Raw genomic sequence first — 21,159 nt, forward strand, 5'->3', positions numbered from 1 at the left:
ACAGCAAATGGTAGCAACCTATTGTCAGAATAAGCTAAGGTCAGCCAAGTTCAGACCTGTCCCCACAGGAAGTTTTCCAGCAAAAGTCACTAGACAGCAATCAGGAGAAGGAACCTTAGTCATTGGTTTTCCTTTCCTAGTCCTTAGCACCAGAACCAATTCTGATGCACCACCATTTCTTGTAAATCAGCCATGATCTTATTGAATGGCAGAGCAGGCTTGAGGGGCTGTATGGCCTACTCTTGCTCCTATTTATGTTCTAAGCTAACTCCACATAAATCAGGGATTAAGCTCAGGACTATTCTGGTCCATGTAGTGCAGTACCATCATGCAATGCATTTACATGCAGCTATCAGTAGAGCCAGAAACTAATGTTTGGGAAAAAAATTGTGATTACACCAAATCCTGGCCTATATGGCTCCATTCCACCTGGACAGTATCTTTTTTGGACTGTATTACAATGTCATTTATAAGAATTGACTCAAACCCTGTAAATATTTACTATCAAATAAAACAATTTAAACACAAATTTAGAACTTATTCTTTTATTTTAAGTCAGAATTTTGATAACAAGGGCACTCAAATCTGAACAGGATGTAAAGTATGATCAAGAATAAGGCAGAACAGATCAACACCAATCTGCATAGTCACTTGGGACACTTTGGTGCTACCTTAGTCAGAAAAACTGGGTGAAACAAACTCGATAAAATCTTAGCATTAAATTGAAATCTTGTCCTTTGGATAATTTTTAACCATACCTCAAGATATAGCTTACTACTCTCTTCATACCATTTACAGTCATACCCAAATATTGCCAATATCAGACTGATTAGACAACTATCACATTTAAGCAGGTATAGCTCCAAGAATGGACAACCAAAACAGACACAAACATGAGGCACAGCTCAGACTCAAACTTGCATATTAAGAGTGCCATCACCACTATACTATGATCTCTAATGCAAAACCAGTCCTTTTACAGGACATATCCTCATTAAGTTAGCCTAAAGAGTGCATTTTAAATGTTTTAGTTGGATATAAACCAGGTATATTGATCAGAATTATATACGGACAATGTGATAATTTTCCTTCCCATAGTACTGCAAACTATACATTATGACACTGATTATTTAAAAAGGGCTTGTTTTAGGTTTTAAAAAAACAAAGAATTCTGACAAGGCATTTCACTTAAGCAATCTGTTTCCATACTTTTGTTCCTGCCACTCATCTCCCACTCATTCCAAACTTGTGCAAAGTGTGCCAACATGACTGGAAAAAATATAAATATAATGAAAAAAGCAATGTTTATTTTAGAGAGCCAAGGCATGCAATATGTTCCAATAGGTATAAATTTTGCAAAGTAAAAGAATGAACAGGAGCTTTTTTCATAGTTTACATTCCATTAGTCATCTTTGTCCTTAGCACCATGTTTCAGTATGCGGGTAAACTCAATATAGTTGAAGTTGCTCTTGCTATCAATTGGTGCTTCACGGAAAAGTTCATCCACCTCCTCATCAGTAAACCGATCCCCCATTGTTGTCAGCAGATCTCTCAGGTAGTCTTCCTGGATATAGCCTGCAAAGAAAAAAAACAAATGCAGCAAATACTTCCATTGAAACAAAATTACTTATGCCGGTCAGATCAACAGAAAAGAAAAAAGCTGTGCAAGAGTCACAAATGAATGGTTAGGAATACAATAACTTTCTGCATGCTGTGTCAAAGGTGTATGATCAGGTATAATTAACCACAGACTCATTATAAAAGGAAGTGTGCAAGGGATCAGGTGCTTTCCTACAAAGAGGGAGAAAAAATAATCCAACCCAAGACACTCAAATTGCTCCTAGTGGCACTTTATCACACAGTATTGCCAGAAGCTTGGGAGCAGGGTATGGCAGGAGATTAAAGTATATACCCATTCAGCAATGTGGGGTGGGGGTGGGTGTGAACAAAGAAACAAAAGCAGCAAAGACCCAAACAATTAACAGTAGACTTAAACTGAAAATTTACAGTCCTGGGAAATTGCAGGCACATGCAAGTACAAATAAAGCTTTTACCCAGAAATTGCTTTTATCTTCTCATTCCTACCCCCTTCCAAATTTTATCTTTCTCTCCCCACTTCCTCTGAAGGCAGAACCTTATGCTGGCATACAGTTCCATGATGAGCAGCAGCCTTTCAGTACTTGTTCTACAGGTCATTCTTCACACATGAGCCCAAGGAGAGTCAGCAGGCTGCTTGATTTAACCAAGTCCAAACCTTACTCACCCAGGCCTAGGCCTTCTGACTAGGGGAGGGGGTGCAGAAACAGACTTGCAATGAGACAGGAATTCCTTCCATGTAGATGCCCCTAACCCCAGCCATCTTTCCAGCCCCAGGGTACTTACATGCTAGAGCCAAGCTCCCCAGGTCTCTGCCAGGGAGTTGCATTAGACTGGAGGCCTCAGGGTTGAGGAAGGTGGGAGGGCTGCTACAGCTACAGGAAGACAGCAACTGATTAGCTGCTTGAGAAAAAAAAATCCTTCCCTCTCAGGTAGCACTTGCACAGGCACCTCAAATTTAGCCCACAAGGCCCCTTCGAATGAGGGGCCTGACAGGTGGCCTGTGTCCAACATTCAAACTGGGACAATGTCAGCAAACATAGCATGTAATTTGTATGCACCCACCCATATAGGAACAGGCACTTTGAGCTGCCAGGGGGGGGGATAGAAAGAGGAAGAGGCAGGGATGCAGCAGAGCACATTCCTAGCCCTGTTTATCCCAGAACTGCTAGAAATCCAGCAGGATAGGGCCAGAAAGCCTAGACCCCAATGTCTAAATGTCAATACTATTCAGAAGGGAAAGGGAGCTCACTGACAGCAATAAAGGCACAAGAATTCTACAAGGTTCTTCTGCTGTCTAGTACGGGGATGCTGAGGCCAATTGCAGCAATCATTGCCCCACTGCAGTTTTACCACTTTCTTACCTGTTCCTTCCTCATCAAAGCATGCAAAGGCATTTCTGATTACATCTTCAGGGTCTGTCCCATTCAGCTTTTCACCAAACATTGTCAAGAACATGGTGAAGTTGATTGGCCCTGGAGCTTCGTTCATCATTGCCTCTAGGTATTCGTCAGTTGGGTTCTTTCCTGTAGGAAATTCAGATATTCAAAATAGTTTGCTACTTTACATTAGAAACTTCTTATCCCTAATGCATACATTGGTTCAGATCACTATCTCCCTTGCCAAACAAAATTCTTGGCTGTAATTAAATTGAAGCAGTGGGTTAAAAGTGGTTGGTTTGTAGAATATAAGTCACAAATGGGCAAATCCTCAAGCTAGTTATACTAGAATCTTGTGTATCACATTGTAAGTTTATGTTCCAAAAGCGATACCACAAAACTGTTTCTTTCCACCCTATTTCCATACCAATTTCTACCCCTCCCATTCTGAAGGTGTCAAGTCTTTGCTGTGGTATGGTTTCCAATAGCTGCTGGCTGCAATTTGGTATTTTGTCAGAGTGTCTATTATTCATACAGCCTGTCAACACTCGTTTGAGACTTGCATAGGGGAGGAAGGGGACAACAGATCATAGCCAAACCTCATTCTGTTCTTAAGCATTGCTCGATAACAACTTACTCAGGGATAGTGTGACTAATTATAGTACCCCTATTACCTCCTCACCCGAAATCAGTTAACAGATCAGGAATCTTCCTGATCTGCATGGCTCAGTTATTCACTGGATTAGTTTAGGAGCTTCTGGAAGAATCAAACCCAAGGCTTCTACATGGAATGCTTTGGGCAATAGCTGGAAGCAACTTTCGAGGAGGAAAGAGGCACATTACAAACCAAGCCTGGTAAGTGAGCTTGGTAACACTGTGGAATGAAACAATTCAGTTGGACAATTGATCAATTACAACTTTGCAACATTGTGAGGGAACAGGGAAGCTAGAAAGCATTTAAGAGTTAACCATAGCTTGCATGTCAAAAATAAATTAACATCTACTACAAGCAAAAGCAAACTATAATTACCAAGTGAAGCCAACATGTCATGCAAATCCTCCTTATCAATGAAGCCATCACGGTTCTGATCAATCATGTTGAATGCCTCCTTGAATTCCTGAATCTGTGACTGATCAAACATAGCAAATACATTGGAGGTCGCGCGCTGAGGGCGCTTCTTGGTGGTCTTTCCCTTAGCTCTTTTGCTTGACATGGTGGCTAGGTGTTGTATCTAGGAGAAAACAGTCTAGGTCATACACAGTTCTGATGAAAAGTTATCGACTTGAAATGATAACTCACTTCACAGATGCTGCCTGGCCTGCTGAGTGTTTCCAGCAGTTTCTGTTTTTAAATTTACTTGAAATAAATAAAACTTTCTCCAAAGCAAAACTATTTTCTAGGTCAAAATGTGCAGGTTTTCCTTACTTAAAAAATAAAGTTTAACACATTTGATTGAGATATTCTGGTTTGTTAAAGGAAGTGTGTCAGAAAACCTCAAACAGTTTCAGGTTAGGCCTCCATTCAGTGATGAAGGTACAAAGGAACACGACAAAGGGCACAAAGTACAGGAGGGCACTTACACACCCTGTCCCCCAACTTAGTTTATTATAGAACAATTCTGAGTAAATTACTTTTCTTCTTGGCTGGAGTGGCCTGTGGCACAAGCAAGATAAAGTTTCTCTTTTAAAAAAAAAAGCAGCTCAAGCTCAACTATCACATAATATTTATTAGGTCTGAAGTTGGTTTTGTTCCACATATACACAATCTGGCCCAACCACAAGTTTACTAGCACAGAGGGCCTGAAATCATGAACTAGTGCGCAAAAAGTATCAGACCCAAAAACAAAACTGGTGCGTAGGAAGATATTGCAAAACCTTGGTTCTGTTCCACAGATTAGGATGTTATTCAGACTCCAATAATAATGTAGATACCAAGCCTCAGGATTTTCTCTTGTCATGATCACAATTTGAATGTTAATCGTGTCATGAGATCAAGACGGAAGGATGACATATGAATTGTTTTTGATATGCAGTTTCAGGCAAACGCAGCAGCCAACTTGTTCAAAGCAAGGGCCCCAAAAACAGCAAATAAGGTGACATTTAAATCAGTTTTGGCAGCATTGGTTGAGGGCTAAGTGTTGACCAGGAGTCTGGGAGAACTACCGTATTCTTTTTCACAGTTCCCTCCATGGAATCTTCTACATCCACTCAAACAGGCAAATGGGGCATCAATTTAACATTTTATCTGAACAATGAGATAGTATTAAGGGAATGCTATACTGTCAGCTTGGCTCAGCAGTAAACACTCATCTGAGTCAGAAGAACATGGGTTCAAGCCCCACTGCAGTTCTTGAGCACAGAATCCAGGCCAACTCTTCAATGCAGTACTGAGGCAATGCTGCATTGTTTGCAGTGCCATCTCCTGGATGAGACTTTAAACTGAGATCCTGTCTGCCTCTTCAGGTAGACAGAAAAATCCCATTGCATCATTTGAAGAGCTCTCCCAATGTCCTGACTGACATCTATTCCTCAATGACTACCAAAACAGATTAATTGGTCATTTATCTCGCAGCTGTTTGTGGGACCATGCTCTGGACAAATTGGCTGCTGTGTTTGCCAAAACAGTGACTACACTGCAAAAGTAATTAATTGGCTGTGAAGCACTTTGGGACATCCTGAGGGCATGAAAGGTGCTACACATAAATGAAAGTTTGCTTTTCCTCACTGCACTAAAGCATAATCTGCACTGTGCTCAAACTCTGGATTGAGGCTTGAATGCAGTCTTTTGATTCAGGTGAGCATGGTACCACTGAGCTAAGCTGGCACTCCTATAAATTAGAACTGAAAGATTTTAAATATTTAGAGAACGGCTAGGCTTAAATTGCACAGGATTAAGGTCTCGGACCCACAGAAAGTCACTTTGCAATGAAGTATGGTTGTATAAATAACAGTACTTTTATATTGCTAGTTTCCCATGTACAGCTAGTCTGAAGTTGACAACAAAACTGCAAGATTAAAAAGTGGGGGGAAAGAAACATCAGAAGCAGTGGCCATAAGAGATGGTGTCTACCCATGTTTCTAATACAATATAGGTAGCATTCCTGATTTAACCATCAGTTGGCCTAGCAACTGCTGCATAGAAACATAGAAAATAGGGGCAGGAGGCAGACCTTCGAGCCTGCACCACCATTCAATATGATCACGGCTGATCCTCTCTCCCCATACCCCTTGATGCCTAAAAATCTATCCAGCTCCTCCAATATATTTAGTGACTTGGCCTCCAGCCTTCTATGGTAGAGAATTCCACAGGTTCACCACCTTCAGTGAAGAAATTTCTCATCTCAATCCTAAATGTCTTACCCGTATCCTGAGACTGACCCCTCGTTCTGGACCCAACCAGGGGAAACATCCTCCCTGCATCCAGTCTGTCTAGCCCTGTCAGAATTTTATATGTTTCAATGAGATCCCCTCTCATTCTTCTAAACTCGAGTGAATACAGGCCGAGTTGACCCAATCTCTCCTCATATGACAGTCCTGCCATCCCAGGAATCAGTCTGGTGAACCTTCACTGCACACCCTCTATGGCAAGTATATCCTCTCTTCGGTAAGGAGACCAAAACTGCACAATACTCCAAATGTGGTCTCACCATGGCCCTGTAAAACTGCAGTAAGACATCCATGCTCCTGTACTCAAATCCTCTTGCAATGAAGGCCAACATACCATTTACCTTCCTAACTGCTTGCTGCACCTGCATGTTTGCTTTAAGTGACTGGTGTACAAGGACACCCAGGTCCCTTTGTACATCAACATTCCCCAATCTATCACCATTTAAATGCTCTGCCTTTCTGTTTTTCCTTCCGAAGTGGATAACTTCACATTTATCCACATTATACTGCATCTGCCATGTATTTGCCCACTCACTCAACTTGTCTAAATCACCTTGAAGCCTCTTTGCATCCTCCTCACAACTCATGATCCCACCTATTTTTGTGTCATCAGCAAACTTGGAAATATTACATTTGGTTCACTCATCCAAATCATTGATATATGGGTGAATAGTTGGGGCCCAAGCACTGATCCCTGCAGTACCCCATTAGTCACTGCCTGCCATCCCGAAAAAGACCCATTTATTCCTACTCTGTTTCCTGTCTGTTAACCAATTTTCAATCCATACCAGTATATTACCCCTAATCCCATGTGCTTCAATTTTGCACACTAACCTCGTGTGGGACTTTAAAGGCCTTCTGAAAATCCAAATTATTTGGATTTTCAGAAGCACATCAGCCACACTCAAGTAGCTTTGCGATTAATGGCTTGCACAGACTTAGCCAGTGGGGAAGGCATGAGCCACAAGTTAGTTCTGAGACATCCAAGTGGCTGCCGAAACCACCCTACAATATAACAGTTACAAGAGGAGTGAGCCAATAATGCAGCATTAAACCCTATTCCTGAACACCCCTCGTCACTAGAGGAAGCCCTACTCGCTGCCTAGCTCAGAGGGGCCCTCTAGTGGCAAGAAAAGTTAAATGCAGTCAGATTTCAATCCATCACAAATTGGGTTTTCACAGGACCAGATTCTTACACTTAAGTTTAATGGAAATCTGGAACTGATGGTACTGTTTTCTTTTCAACACCCAAGCTACGTAACAATGACTACACTTCGAAAGTAATTAATTGGTAATGAAATGCTTTGTGCCAACCTGAGGACATGATAAGGCACTGTATAAATACAAGTTTTTTCCTTTTGTGCAGACAGACCATCTGTAATGTTTTTGAAAACCTAACTTGGAGGAGGGGAAGCAAAGGTTCAAGCATTAAAACATTTTCTACAAGTGATTTTTCTTCATTGCTGCAAGTTTTCAGTAAACCTTTCAGAGCAGTACCAGAGCTAGAAATATTTAGATTTTTAGAGGAACTTCCCATTTATTGCAGTTTACCCATAAGGCAGGACAACAAAGTATTAATAGTTAATACTAATATTTAACTTTAGCTGTGGCTATGTTTTATCTAAAGAAACATATTGTAGTATCTCCTTACTCTAGAATTTGCTACAAAATATAAACTTAGTTGGCCCTTACATCAATGAAATTGAAAAGTGTAACAGTAAAGGTACTAAATTTTTGGCTCAAATTCTAGAAATTGATCTTTGCTTCCCCATTTCCCTTTTTTGGGCAATCAAATAAAAAGGACCACACGCAGCCAAGTTGCTGTTAAAGATAGATTAAAGTTGTAAATTATGTACATTGAGAATTCAAAAGTAGAATCTACTTGAGGTTCATTCAAGTCAAAATAAGTTTAAATAATTGTCATAGTTCATACTAGAAAAAAGTGACAAGTCAGAAGGAAAATAGGACTGAACACATCTGGATATCTAACAAACCGTAGAAGTTTACAACACAGAAGACAGAAGGCCATTTGGCTGACCATGTCTGCTGGCCCCCTGCCAAAACTAATCCCACTACTAATGACACTCCCTCCACAGCCTTGTACCTTCATCTGCTTCAAATATTTATCCATTGTTCCTTTAAAACATGCAATGATTATGGGATGGGCATTTCAATTAAGCAAGCAATCTTTCTAAAAGGAACTTGTATTTATATAGAATTTACAAGACTAAAAAGAATCTTTCGTGCAAAAAGAACAGACTTGCATTTATATAGTGCCTTTCAGGTCCTTAGAACGTGCCAAAGCATTTTGCAGCCAATTAATTACTTTTGAAGTATATTAGTCACTTTCGTAGGCAAATGCAGCAGCCAACTCGCACAGAACAAAATCCCACAAACAATTAGATGAATGAAAAAAAGATTGCATTTTTTGGTGGGACACTAGGAAAAACCTCCTGCTTATTGAATAATGCCACAGAATCTTTATATCTATCCTACAGCATAGGCAGTGCTTCAGATTTATTGTCTATCCAAAAGATGATATCTGCAACGATGCAGTACTCCCTCAAAACTCCACTGAAGTGTCAATCTAGATTGCGTGCTCAACTCCTGAGCAGAACTTGAGCCCACACCTTCTGGTTAAGAGGTGATCCTTTTCTCTCCCAACATCTGCATACTTCCTGGGACAAAGGATAGTAACCAAAAGTGGAAAACCTAATTGATTTTACCCCTTCCTAGCCTGGGGACAAAGGTCAATTGTAGCATCCTCAATGCTGCCTGGTAAAGATCAGCTAAGAGCAGTGATCATGGAATGATACTAACACGGGAAAGGCAAGATGCAAAGCCTCTGCCACCGAATGGTTTGCAGACATCTGAGACCAATGCCCAGGTATAAACACTATAGCAATTTATTGCTTCCCTCAGTAACCAGAAAACACAAACTGGTTTTCCATTTACATTAAATGATAAGAGCTAGATATTGAACAAATGTTTGGGAAATAAAAGTTTACTGAAAGTTGTTTTTCCTTCAGGATGATTAGATGAGCGGGCATTTATATAGCGCCTTTCACATCCTCAGGACGTCCCAATGCGTTTTACAGCCAATGAAGTACTTTTGAAGTGTATTCACTTATGTAGGAAACGCAGCAGCCAATTTACACACAGCAAGGCCTCACAAAAAGCACTGAAATAAATGACCAGATAATCCGTGTTAGTGATATTAGTTGAGGGATAAATGTTGGCCAGAACCAGGGAACCTTTACCAGGGAGAATTCTCCTGCTCTTCTTCAAATAGTGCGATGGGATATATTTTACATCCACCTGAGGGGGCAGGCAGCTTAGTTTAACGTCTCATCCTAAAGATGGCACATCCAACAGTGCAGCATCCCTCGCTGCAATGAACTGTCATCCTAGACTATGTACTCAAGTCTGTGTAGTGAAATCATGACCTTCTGACTTGGGCAAGAGTGCTACCAGAGACAAGGCTGACACCTAGTCTAAAGCTTTATCTGGAAAATCACTGTCAAAGTAATAAAAACTTAGCTTGCTTACCGTAAGATTTGTACTAATACTAAAAATTGGCAATAAAATTTAACTCCAATTCATGGTCAAAAGTTGTGAACTATGATGTCCATGTTGCATAGATCTTGATGGTATGTTCACGTTGGCTTTAAAATGCCTCATGTATAGCACAAACCATTTCACAAGATTGCAGGCAAGAAAAATGGAATGAGGACTAAACAAAACTGCAAGGAAATTGGGGGCATATTGCATTTTTCAAATTCCTATTGATCAATTCCTTCTGTTGGTTCCCAGGACATAAGGAAAAGAGGACCAAAAAAAGCAACAAGCTAGCTATGGATAAGGGCAAATGATAAAACAGCAGCTTCTGTGTTTTTTTTAAAAAACAGGATTCGGGCGTCATGCCAAGGTATTCATTTTCTCTTTGGGACTCCAAGCTGATCCAGGTTGAAGAATAAGCAGATAGTTTACTTCATCTATTGCTTATTTGGAGGAATAAGTGATAAGACATATTCAGTGTTGCCAAAATAGGCATGTCTTCTAAAGAACTGAAAGGTGACATAAGTCACTGCAAGGGTTGTTAAAAAACTTTGACAATCCAAATCATAACACAAGATTGATCTCTGGGGCAAGCATTTGCAAGTAAACCTATTTCCATGGTCTAAGAGCATAGAAAAAACTCAACACGAAGCTAAATAGCCATTATAGTTTCTCGATTCTTCCTCCTAATCTAGGTTGCCATTTCAGTGCCATACTGAGGGAGTGCTGCATTGTCAGAACTGCATCATTTGGATGAAAGGTTAAACCTAGGCCCCATCTGCCTGTTAAAGTGGATGTAAAAGATTCCGTGGCAATCTTGAGTTAAGAGCAGGGAAGTTCTCCAAGTGCCCAATCAACACCAGATTAACTAATCATTTCTCTCAACTACTATTTGTGGTATCTTGTGCACAAATCAGATGCTGCGTTTGCCTACAAAACCACACTTCAAAAGTAGTTCAATGGTCATGGAAGGCACTATATGAAAGCAAAATTGCAACACCAGTAAGACTTGCTTGCCTGTTACAATTATGATGTGGAGATGCCGGTGATGGACTGGGGTTGACAATTGTAACAATTTTCCACACCGTTCACCCGAGGAAGGAGGAAGCCTCCGAAAGCTTGTGGAATTTAAAATAAATTTGTTGGACTATAACTTGGTGTTGTAAAATTGTTTACAATTGTTACAATTATGTCACTCCTTTACATTTTAAAATTATTTTTTCTTCCATTTTCACTATTTCCATTCAAAAGCAGACTACAATTGGCTTCTAGGTCTCTGTCAATGCCAGATGTGGTCAGACTAGGACGTGTCGTTCAGGTCAATTTGCCCTCTTTGTTCAGGTTAATTTTTCCTCCTTGAGAAAAGATGACCCATCCTCCAGCTGTGATCCAACTATAGTTACAACCCTTCTGTGTACATTGGAGAACTTAAACAGCCCACCTAATTAAGTTTTCCAACTTTCTCACTAGAGGTCAAAAAAAGTGAAACTGAAATTGTCAGCCTAATGAGCTGGGAAATGGAGTAGACATGCAAAACCTGAGCTATAAGAATGACAAACAGGAATTATGAGAGACTGTAGTATGGATGCTGGAGATAATGTAGTTTGCTATATACCCAAACAACCAATCTGCACAGTGTTAGAGCAATTCAACTGTAGGGCCACCACAGCCAAATCAATTCCCCTGGAAATGTGGAGTAGTAACCTTGGCTACTGTTCTCCTTCTCATTGAATGAGAGTTCAGGCATAGTACCCTGCTTCAATGACCCCCGCTTTCATATCAGGCTGTTCACTGATGATTTTACAGTGTTCAGCTCCATTCACAACTCCACCGATCGTGAAGCAGCTCATGCCAACCTACAACATCCAGGCTTGGGATGACAAGTAGCAGATAACATTCACACCACTTAAGTGCCAGGCAATTATCAAGAGAAGGCCTCATCAACTCACCATCACCAGTAGCACCATTGATGAACTCATCATCCTGAAGAGTCATCATTGACCAGAAGTTTAATTGGACCAGCCACATCCAATACCGTGGCAATACAGTAGAGCAGGGGTTGGGGACGCTGTAATGAGTATCTCACCTCCCGACCCATCACTGCCTCTGCACAATCTAACTTGTACAATGTCTGTTTGATCTGCACCCCTGCCACTAAACTCAATATTCACCATCAGCACAATTTGGCTGCTATATTTTCCATCTACTGGATGCACTGCATCAACTCACCAAGCTTAGTTTGATAGCACCTCCTAGCTATACAACCTCCAAACAGGTTAAGAGCAGCAAGATTACCATCAACTTCAAGTTCTCCAAGTCACGTCATCTTGACTTGGACAATATCACCGTTCCTTCATTACTGGGTCAAAATCCTGGATTTCTGTAGCTGCCATCAGTGTGGCAGCATCACAAGGACTGCAGCAGTTCATCACAACAGCCCACCACCTTTTCAGGGCAACTAGAGACAGGCAATAAATGTGACCTTGCCAGTGCTGCTCAAAGGTAACCCATGTGCTGAGGTGGAAGATGTGGGTATGGTTCTTAATGAAAACTTCGCATCTGTCTTCACAAAGGGGGATGATGCAAAGATTGTAGTTAAGGATGAGGAGTGTGAAATATTGGATGGGATAAGCATAACGAGAGGAAGTATTAAGGGGTTTAGCATCTTTGAAAGTAGATGAATCAGGAGGCCCAGATGAAATGTATCCCAGGCCGTTAAAAGAAGCAAGGGAGGAAATAGCGGAGGCTCTGACCATTTTCCAATCCTCCCTGGCTACAAGCGGGGTGCCGGAGGATTGGAGGACTGCTAACATTGTACCATTGTTTAAAAAAAAGAGAAAAGGATAGACTTAATAATTACAGGCCAGTCAGTCTAACCTCAGATGTGGGCAAATTATTGGAATCAATTCTGAGGGACAGGATAAACAGTCATTTAGAAAGCCACGGATTAATCAAGGACAGTCAACATGGATTTGTTAAGGAAAGGTCGTGTCTGACTAACTTGAATGAATTTTGAGGTGATAACGAGGGTAGTGCATTTGATGTAGTCTACATGGATTTTAGCAAGGCTTTTGACAAGGTCCCACATGGCAGACTGGTCAAAAAAGTACTAGCCCATGGGATCCAAGGGAAAGTGGCAAATTGGATCCAAAATTGGCTCAGTGGCAGGAAACAAAGGGTAATGGTCGACGGGTGTTTTTGCGACTGGAAGGCTGTTTCCAGTGGGGTGCCGCAGGGCTCGGTACTAGGTCCCTTGCTTTTTGTGGTATATATTAATGATTTAGACTTAAATGTAGGGGGCATGATTAAGAAGTGTGCAGATGATACAAAAATTGGCTGTGTGTTTGATAGTGGAGGAAAGCTATAGACTGCAGGAAGATATCAACAGACTGGTCAGGTGGGCAGAAAAGTGGCAAATGGAATTCAATCCGGAAAAATGTGAGGTCAAACAAGGCAAAGGAATACACAATAAATGGGAGGATACTGAGAGGTGTAGAGGAAGAGAGGGACCTTGAAGTACATGCCCACAGATCCCTAAAAGTAGGACAGATAGCTAAGGCAGCTTACAGGATACTTTCCTTTATTAGCCAAGGCACAGGATACAAGAGCAGAGAGGTTATGCTAGAACTGTGGAAAACACTAGTTAGGCCACTGCTTGAGAACTGCAGAGTTCTGGTCATCACATTATAGGAAAGATGTAATTGCACTTGAGGGTACAGAGGAGATTTACAAGGATGTTGCCAGGACTGGAGAATTTTAGCTATGAGGAAAGATCGGATAGGCTGGGGGTGATTTAATTGAGGTGTATAAAATTATTAGGGGCCTAGATAGAGTGGACAGGAAGGACCTATTTCCCTTAGCAGAAGGGCCAATAACCAAGGGGCATAGATTTAAAGTAATTGATAGAAGGAAGGATTAGAGGGGAGCTGAGGAAAAATTTTTTCACCTGGAGGGTGGTAGGGGTCTGGAACTCTACCTGAAAGTGTGGTAGTGGCAGAGACCCTAATCACATTTAAAAAGTACTTTGACATGCACTTGAAGTGCCATGATCTACAAGGCTACGGACCAAGTGCTGGAAAGTGGGATTAGGCTGGGAAGCTCTTTTTCGACCGGCAGACGCGATGGGTCAAATGGCTGCCTTCTGTGCTGTAAATTTTTCTATATCCAAGAGAGAAAAAAAAATTGAAAACCACCAAACACACAAGAGGGATGGGAGCAGAGCTGTTCCCAATCTTTATGGTAAAGTACCACATAATACATTAATCTATTGAACCAAGGTGGATGGGGTGCAGTAGAATTTAGTTATGCTCTTGATCAGCTTGTGGCTTGACAGCTTATTGGCAGTCTCTTTAGCGACTAGATCTGGATCAGATGAATTGATGTTTGCTCACCAGAAACCAGAGGCAAATGAATTAGCAAAGTGGAAGGTTGGCATGTAGATCTGCTGGGTAATTGCTAATCAGCATCAAAGACACAGTTTCACACCTTAATTTCACCAGCTCAGCTAGCTTTAGATCTTCAACATGGACCACTACAGCGTTCCAAAATGACCATCATACAAGCTAGAACAGCCGCCAAATTTTTTGCACTATGCCCTCAAGAATCAGAGTCCAACACAAATAAAGAGGACATCTGACAATTTGCAAGTCAAAACTGGAACTAGTAAGTGTGCAAATTGACTAACTCGAAACAGCATAAATCACGTGAGTTTGAGAAGAGCCATCTCTTGTGCCGCATGATGCAGCATATATTTGATAAAGCCCCCAACTGCTATTTACAAACAGCTCCTATCTCCCACATTTGTGCACAGCACACTGCACTTTACAGACCATCTTCATGGGCTGTGCGTGTGGTTAGTTTCAATAAGTTTAACTTTAAAATGGTTAATTTTGTAAAGTACTGCATTTTCCAAGGGGAAAATATTAAGTACAAAAGAATAAACAAACTTGCATTTATACAGCACTTTTCACAAACTCAATGCCCAAAGTGCTTCACAGCTAATGAAAGCCCAACACACAACTGATCTACAGTTGTTGGTTTTGCTTTCCTCCTTTGCTCATGCAGTTGTGTGAAAACATGAACTGGCTTATCCAAGGATAACAAGTGCATATTTCTCCAATTTTACTTCATTACAAATCATGATGTTATTTAACTCACCATAAAGGTCAACAGGAGTAACGGCTCCTCCTTCCCCCACCCTTCTCTCCAACAGCTGCTTTAGCTTCACTTTATATTTGTTGTAGACTTCTAGAACATGAGAATCTTAGCACACTTGGCCTGTTTAAGTGGAATAAGAAACTAAAGTTCTCAGTCACATCACACTATTTTACATAGAGGCAAGCCCTGCATATACCAGCCAAGGAAAGCTGAATTTTGAGTGGTGAAATTGATGGGATTTACCACAACTTGTTTTTAAGCAAGTAAAACTGTTCCGTGTGCAGCAGACTTTTTGATTAACAAAGCAGTATCTGATGATATAGTAGGTACAGCACAGGAGGCGGCCGCTCGGCCCATCGTGCCAGCTCTTTGAAAGAGCTGGCCAATTAGTCCCATTCCCGTGCTCTTCGTAGCCCAGTAAATTTTATTCACCTCCAAATACTTATCCAATTCCCCACTGAAAGTTACTATTGAATCTACTTCCACCACCCGTTCAGGCAATACATTCCAGATCATTACAACTCGTTGCATTAAAAATATTTTCCTTATGTCGCCTCTGGCTCTTTTGCTGATCACCGTAAATGTGTCCTCTGGATACTGACCCGTCCACCACTAGAAACATTTTCTCTATTTACTCTCCAAACCATTCATGATCCTGAACATCTCTCCTTAACCTCCTGTTCTAAAGGAGAACAACCCCAGCTTCTCCAATCTCTCCACATAACTGAAGTCCCTCATCCCTGGTACCATTCTAGTGAATCTCTTCTGCACCCACTCTAAGGCCTTGACATCCTTCCCAAAGTGTACTAAAAGGATACTGTAAGTTTTTTTTGAAGGGGGGGTGGCAGCGGTGCACGGCGACAAAGGAGAAATTAAAGCCACATTTACTGGAAACGTGTTCAATTGATGCCTTTCATGATTCTGCCACACCATTCGTTTCACTATTTTGTTTAAATTTGAAGGGCTTAAACAGGGATCATTTGCCTGTTGGAAATTACACAGCATGCCTCACAGGGGAGGGGTGGAAACAGTTAACTATATAGTGTAACTAAGCACACCACACCTCAGAAATGCAATTAATTAAGTCAAGTTGGTGATCTGAATTTTCACCAGCCCCACAAAAGGGCTGAAAAACATTTTAAAGTACATAATTTTCACTTTTCTACCACTACTCAAAATGTAGATCTTAAATCCCATATAAAACATGTCAGTTTTAAAACACCAAACACACCTAGCACAAATGAGGTATACAAAATACATTAGTATAGAAATGGTACATATTTGTATAACGCCAAGTGCTTACATGCCTACAAGTTCAAATCAAGTAAAAACTTATCACTACCCTCCTACTTTCAATGCTGTAAACGTTCTCTTCTCTCCCCTTTGCCAAGTCACTTCCTCTTGTTAGCTTGTTTCTCCTCACCTCCCACTAATGCAGAGCACCTGAGTCACAAAACTCAATCATTGGATGCAAATATATGACTGAAGTTCAGTCTGAATCATGAACCAAAGGTTTATAAAGAGCACCAAACCACCTTAAGAAATATGACTACTTAAAAACTAATGATTTAACAATGTTACTGGCATTCAGGGAAATGAGATATGGTTTCAATTTCATAAACATGAACTTCAGCAACCCCAGCCACATTATCACAATTATACAGAACAGAAAGAGGCCTTTCAACCCATTGTGCCTGTGCTGGCTCTTCAAAGGAGCTATCCAACTAGTCCCACCCCCCTGCTCTTTCCCCATAGCCCTGCATTTTTTTTCCCTTTTCAAGTATCTATTTGATAATATTGGTAACATCTGCTTTCACCACCCTTTCAGGCAGTGCCTTCACTGTGCTACCAAATGCGCTGTTAAACCTGCCATCCTAATTACTGCAGCTCCACACAAAAGAAACATTACAACACTCCAGAAAAAACAGCTGCACATTCATCAGTACTAGCTGTTAGGCTTCTGATGCCATCTGATGTCCCTCATCCTATTTCAACTTCAACACATTCTGGAAGATTTACCATGTATTCTTAGGGCTGAGTAATTCCAAAGGTTTTCCAGCAGCTTACATGTAACTTGCCAAATTTACACACACCAACTCAGTTGCTATTTTTTCTGGTCTTCTCTACTGGCCAAAAAGCTGGTTAATAAATACTTAAGTCTATTTGGGGCCACTGGTCAATACCGACTGAAAACATTTTCATTTTTATCTTAAATTTATATTTGTATATTAATTGGGCTTAAGTTAATAAATTAGCTTCAAAAGCCCTGGGCAGTACAAGGGAACATAAGCTGAAATGCAATTTTTGTGCCTAGCCTCAATAAAAATGGTAGTCTCAATCAGATTAGCCAGCAAATTTAAGGCAAGTTTTCCTTTTCTCCTCCCCAAAGCATTGCATTTTTGATGGCATTGTTCCACAAGCTCAAGGCAACCTCTGATACCTTGCCTCATGCAACAATTCTGTGCAAGCCTAGCTAGTGAGGGCTGGCTAAACAATCACAGAGGCATCACAATTAAGCCTGATCAGGTCCTCAAACATTGCTAGTGTCTGATCAACAATCAGAAGCCATGGCAACTCAGAACACTATCAAAACCTTTCAACTGAGGTTTTTATTTAAAAAGTTCTTTTCCCACCTCTTCCTTGAAGGCAGATTCTCAGCAGAGCACCTGCAGAACCTCAGTACCTCATTCAAGTGGCCATTTTTCAGACAAGACTAGAAAGCAAATGTTATTAAATTATTTAACTATTGCCCAACTGAGATCAGCTAATCTAGTACCAACTGAAGAAATCAGACCAAAAATACCAATACAGTCTGTCAAAGCCCATCCCTGTACATATGTTAATCAATGGCTACTACATACATAAAACATCAATCTATGCAACAGACACTGGAAGCATAGCAGAGTGCAATAAACTCATAGCAGAGCCAAATAGTGAACTGCAGATACCAAACATTTTTTATGCCAACCTGAGCTACTATTGCAGCACTATGTAGTCTCTTACCAGGTGATCAACTTTATCCTGCCCCCTCACAATGAGACTCATCACAAGATATACCAAAGCACTTCACAATGAATTACAGAAAAATAGCTGATATGCAATAGCAAGGCCCCACAAACAGCAAATGAGATGAGTGACCAATTAAGTTGTTTTTGGTGTCACTGACTGAGGGAGGAATGTAGCAAGGAGTTCTGGTGCCCTAAGCTCCTTTTACATCCACCAAACCATAACAGAAATGATTTAAAAGTATCATTCAAAAGACAGCAACAACTTGCATTTATATAGCATCTTTAACATAGAAAGAACACATCCCGAGGCATTGCACAGACAAGTAATCAGACAAAAATCAACAGAGCCCAAGGAGAAGGGACAACTGAAAGCTTGGTCAAAGAGCATCTTAAAAGGAAAATGAGGTGGAGACATTTAGGGTGGAAATTCCAGAGCTCAGGGCCTAGATGGCCAAAAACATGGTTTTTAATGGTGGGGTGAAGGATACTCACTCCACTCAAGAAGCCAGAATTACAGGAAGAGTGTTCTCAGAGGGTTGTAGGGCTTTGAGATGGTTACAGAGATAGGGAGGGGCAAGGCCATGAAGAGATTTGAAGGTGACAATTTTACATGAGGCATTGGGGGACCAGGAGCCCATGTAGGTCTAACAGACAATACCTCCAACAATGCAGCACCCTCAATACTACTGGTCAACCAGGATTATGCAATGAGATGAGTGACCAATTAAGCTGTTTTTGGTGTTACTGACTGAGGGAGGAATGTAGCAAGGAGCTCTGGTGCCCTAAGCTCCTCTGCAAGGAGTGCCATGCTACAGTGTATGCAAAAGCAAGATTCATCCTGTGGTTATTGCTTTTAAAAACCCGTTAATGTTGACCCTTTGTATGTAGTCTACAATGTAAAACAGGCAATATTCCAGGCAAGACAGCAGCACTTGGCTTTTAAGGCAACTTAGTAAGTTTCATATCATGATTGTTATATACTGAATTTCAGTCATTATCCATGATAAAATTTAAAACACCTTCTTTGGATGAAAGTTTTCAAACATCAAAATTTAAGATAGGCAAATAAACATCCCAGGAGCTCATTGGCAGCTTTATTTCGATTTTTTGAATCAATTATTGCTTCTACACAAAGTTATATAACGACCCCTCCCAGAATACCCGGCAATGACGGATTTGCGCCAGGAAATACCAAGTGCCAGAGTAGTAATTTAACATTTTAATTACGTTACGACCCTCCTCGCAGCCGCCTTCTACGAAAGAGCAAAACCCAAACACTTTCAGATTTGAAGTACAGTTGAGCTCGGGCCTACACTGCCGCTGCAGGCGTCGGCCTCAAGCCTCTAAGCCTAGAGTGTGTAATCTGAGTTTAAGAAAAGTGAACTTGAGCACCGGCCGATAAGCGGCGGCTGTTTCTGCAGTGATTCCTTTGCTGGGCCCGCGGGCCTCACGCGGCCTGATCGGAGGGTCTATACCCGGAGTTGAAGCACTTGGGCCCCCGGCCGGCCGGCCAGCTCCCTCCCTGGCCACAGGTATAGTCACAGTGGAGCGAGGTAATTGTCGCGCTTTAACTGCCCAACACCCCGCCGGTTACAGCCGCCTCCTTACCTCACGACGCTTCAAAACTTCCTCTCCTTCCAAGCCGCTGAGTGCCACCGCCCCACTTCCCTGAGGACCATCAAACCCGGCCAACCGCCGGAAGAAACCCCCGCCTCTTCCGTCACAAATACCTCTCCAAAGAAAGGGGGGGGGATCTGTTTCATTAAAACGGTTTAAACACAACAACACAGACCCAGAGGCCGACGCCTACAATTAAGAAAATGTAAATATTCTGTATAATCAGTTCTTTGAATTTTGTTTTCAATTTTAATGATTAATAGCGCCGTCTGTTTGTTGACAAAATTCTGAACTACCCCCTTTCTACATAAACTTGACGTGGTATAGTCGGTGACGGGACGGTTTGACATTCCTCAGTGTCACGTGCGCAAAAAGGAGCGCGAGACATGCCCTTATTAGGCGATGGAGCGGAGGGTTTCCTGTGCGTCACCAGCGCGAGAATGTCGTATGTCGTGTTTGTTCGCAAATAGTGCTCAGAGTCAGGCCCCCTGCTGGGCTGAAGGCATCACCACAGTGGAGAACATTGCAGTCATTTAATCAAGTGCCAATGAGGAACTGCACTGCCCAGTATAGTATCGAGTCATACAGACCAAGAGGAGGACATGCCCTGGCTTCAATTATGCAGTTAGGATGAAGGGTCCATACCCCAAACTTAATAGTCTATATGCCCTCTCTCTTTTCAGATGTTGACTGGCCTCCCATGTATTTCCAGCATTTTCTGTTTTCATCCCAGGTTCAATTTCTGGTTTTGTGCTCATTTCAGGAGCTTTTATATTTAAAAACTGCAATCATGCTTATGGATTGACCAACTTTTGTGCTCACAGTCGCAAAGAATGTTGGAGGGATTTGAATAGGGAGTGAAGAGAGGTGAGCACAGAGCTAGGTGGTAAATGTATCAGCCTTGGCTCATTGGTAGCACTCTCACTTCTGGGTCAGAAGATTGTGGGTTTAATTCCCATTCCAGAGATTTGATCAGATAACCTAGGCTGACACTGCAGTGCTGTACTGAGGGAGTGCTGCATTGTTGGAGGTACTGTCTTTTGGATCAGATGTCAAACTGAGGCTCCTCTGCCCTCTTAGATGGCACTATTTGAAGAAGAGCAAGGGAATTCTTCCTGTTGAACTGGAGAGAACACCCCTGAAGTACTTCAAAAGTACTTCATTGGCTGTAAAGTGCTTTGGGGTATCCTGAGATTGTGAAAGGCTCTCTAAGTGCATTCTTTCATTCATCTCAGAGAGGAAAGAAAGGCTAGAGATGGAGTGGTAAATGGAGAGGATGGAGGGGCTGAGGGTTGGTTTTTTGAGTAGAGGTAATCCCAGCAGTTTTGATGGGTGGAGAGACAGCTTGAAGAAAGCTCCCATCGATTATGCTAGTTAGCATTGATTGGGCCAAGGAGTGCTAGTTGTGTGGTAAGAAGCTGGGTTGAGAGGAGGTAAGTCTCAAGGAAAATATGATT

At 41.5% G+C, this 21,159-nt stretch overlaps 1 protein-coding gene across 1 annotated transcript; it reads right to left on the reverse strand.

Annotated features, from left to right (window-relative positions):
• Positions 1 to 529: 529 nt before the first annotated feature.
• LOC137313952 (myosin regulatory light chain 2, smooth muscle minor isoform) lies at positions 530 to 19,803 on the reverse strand. The gene is made up of 4 exons (XM_067979654.1): positions 19,694 to 19,803; positions 4,006 to 4,207; positions 2,961 to 3,122; positions 530 to 1,575 (listed from the first exon to the last, which is right to left on the reverse strand). The coding sequence occupies exons 2-4, from the start codon at positions 4,187 to 4,189 to the stop codon at positions 1,403 to 1,405; spliced, it is 519 nt and encodes a 172-aa protein (XP_067835755.1). The 5' UTR covers positions 4,190 to 4,207; positions 19,694 to 19,803; the 3' UTR covers positions 530 to 1,402.
• Positions 19,804 to 21,159: the final 1,356 nt, after the last annotated feature.

Source organism: Heptranchias perlo, chromosome 3, assembly GCF_035084215.1.
Source record: "Heptranchias perlo isolate sHepPer1 chromosome 3, sHepPer1.hap1, whole genome shotgun sequence".
NCBI lineage: Eukaryota > Metazoa > Chordata > Chondrichthyes > Hexanchiformes > Hexanchidae > Heptranchias > Heptranchias perlo.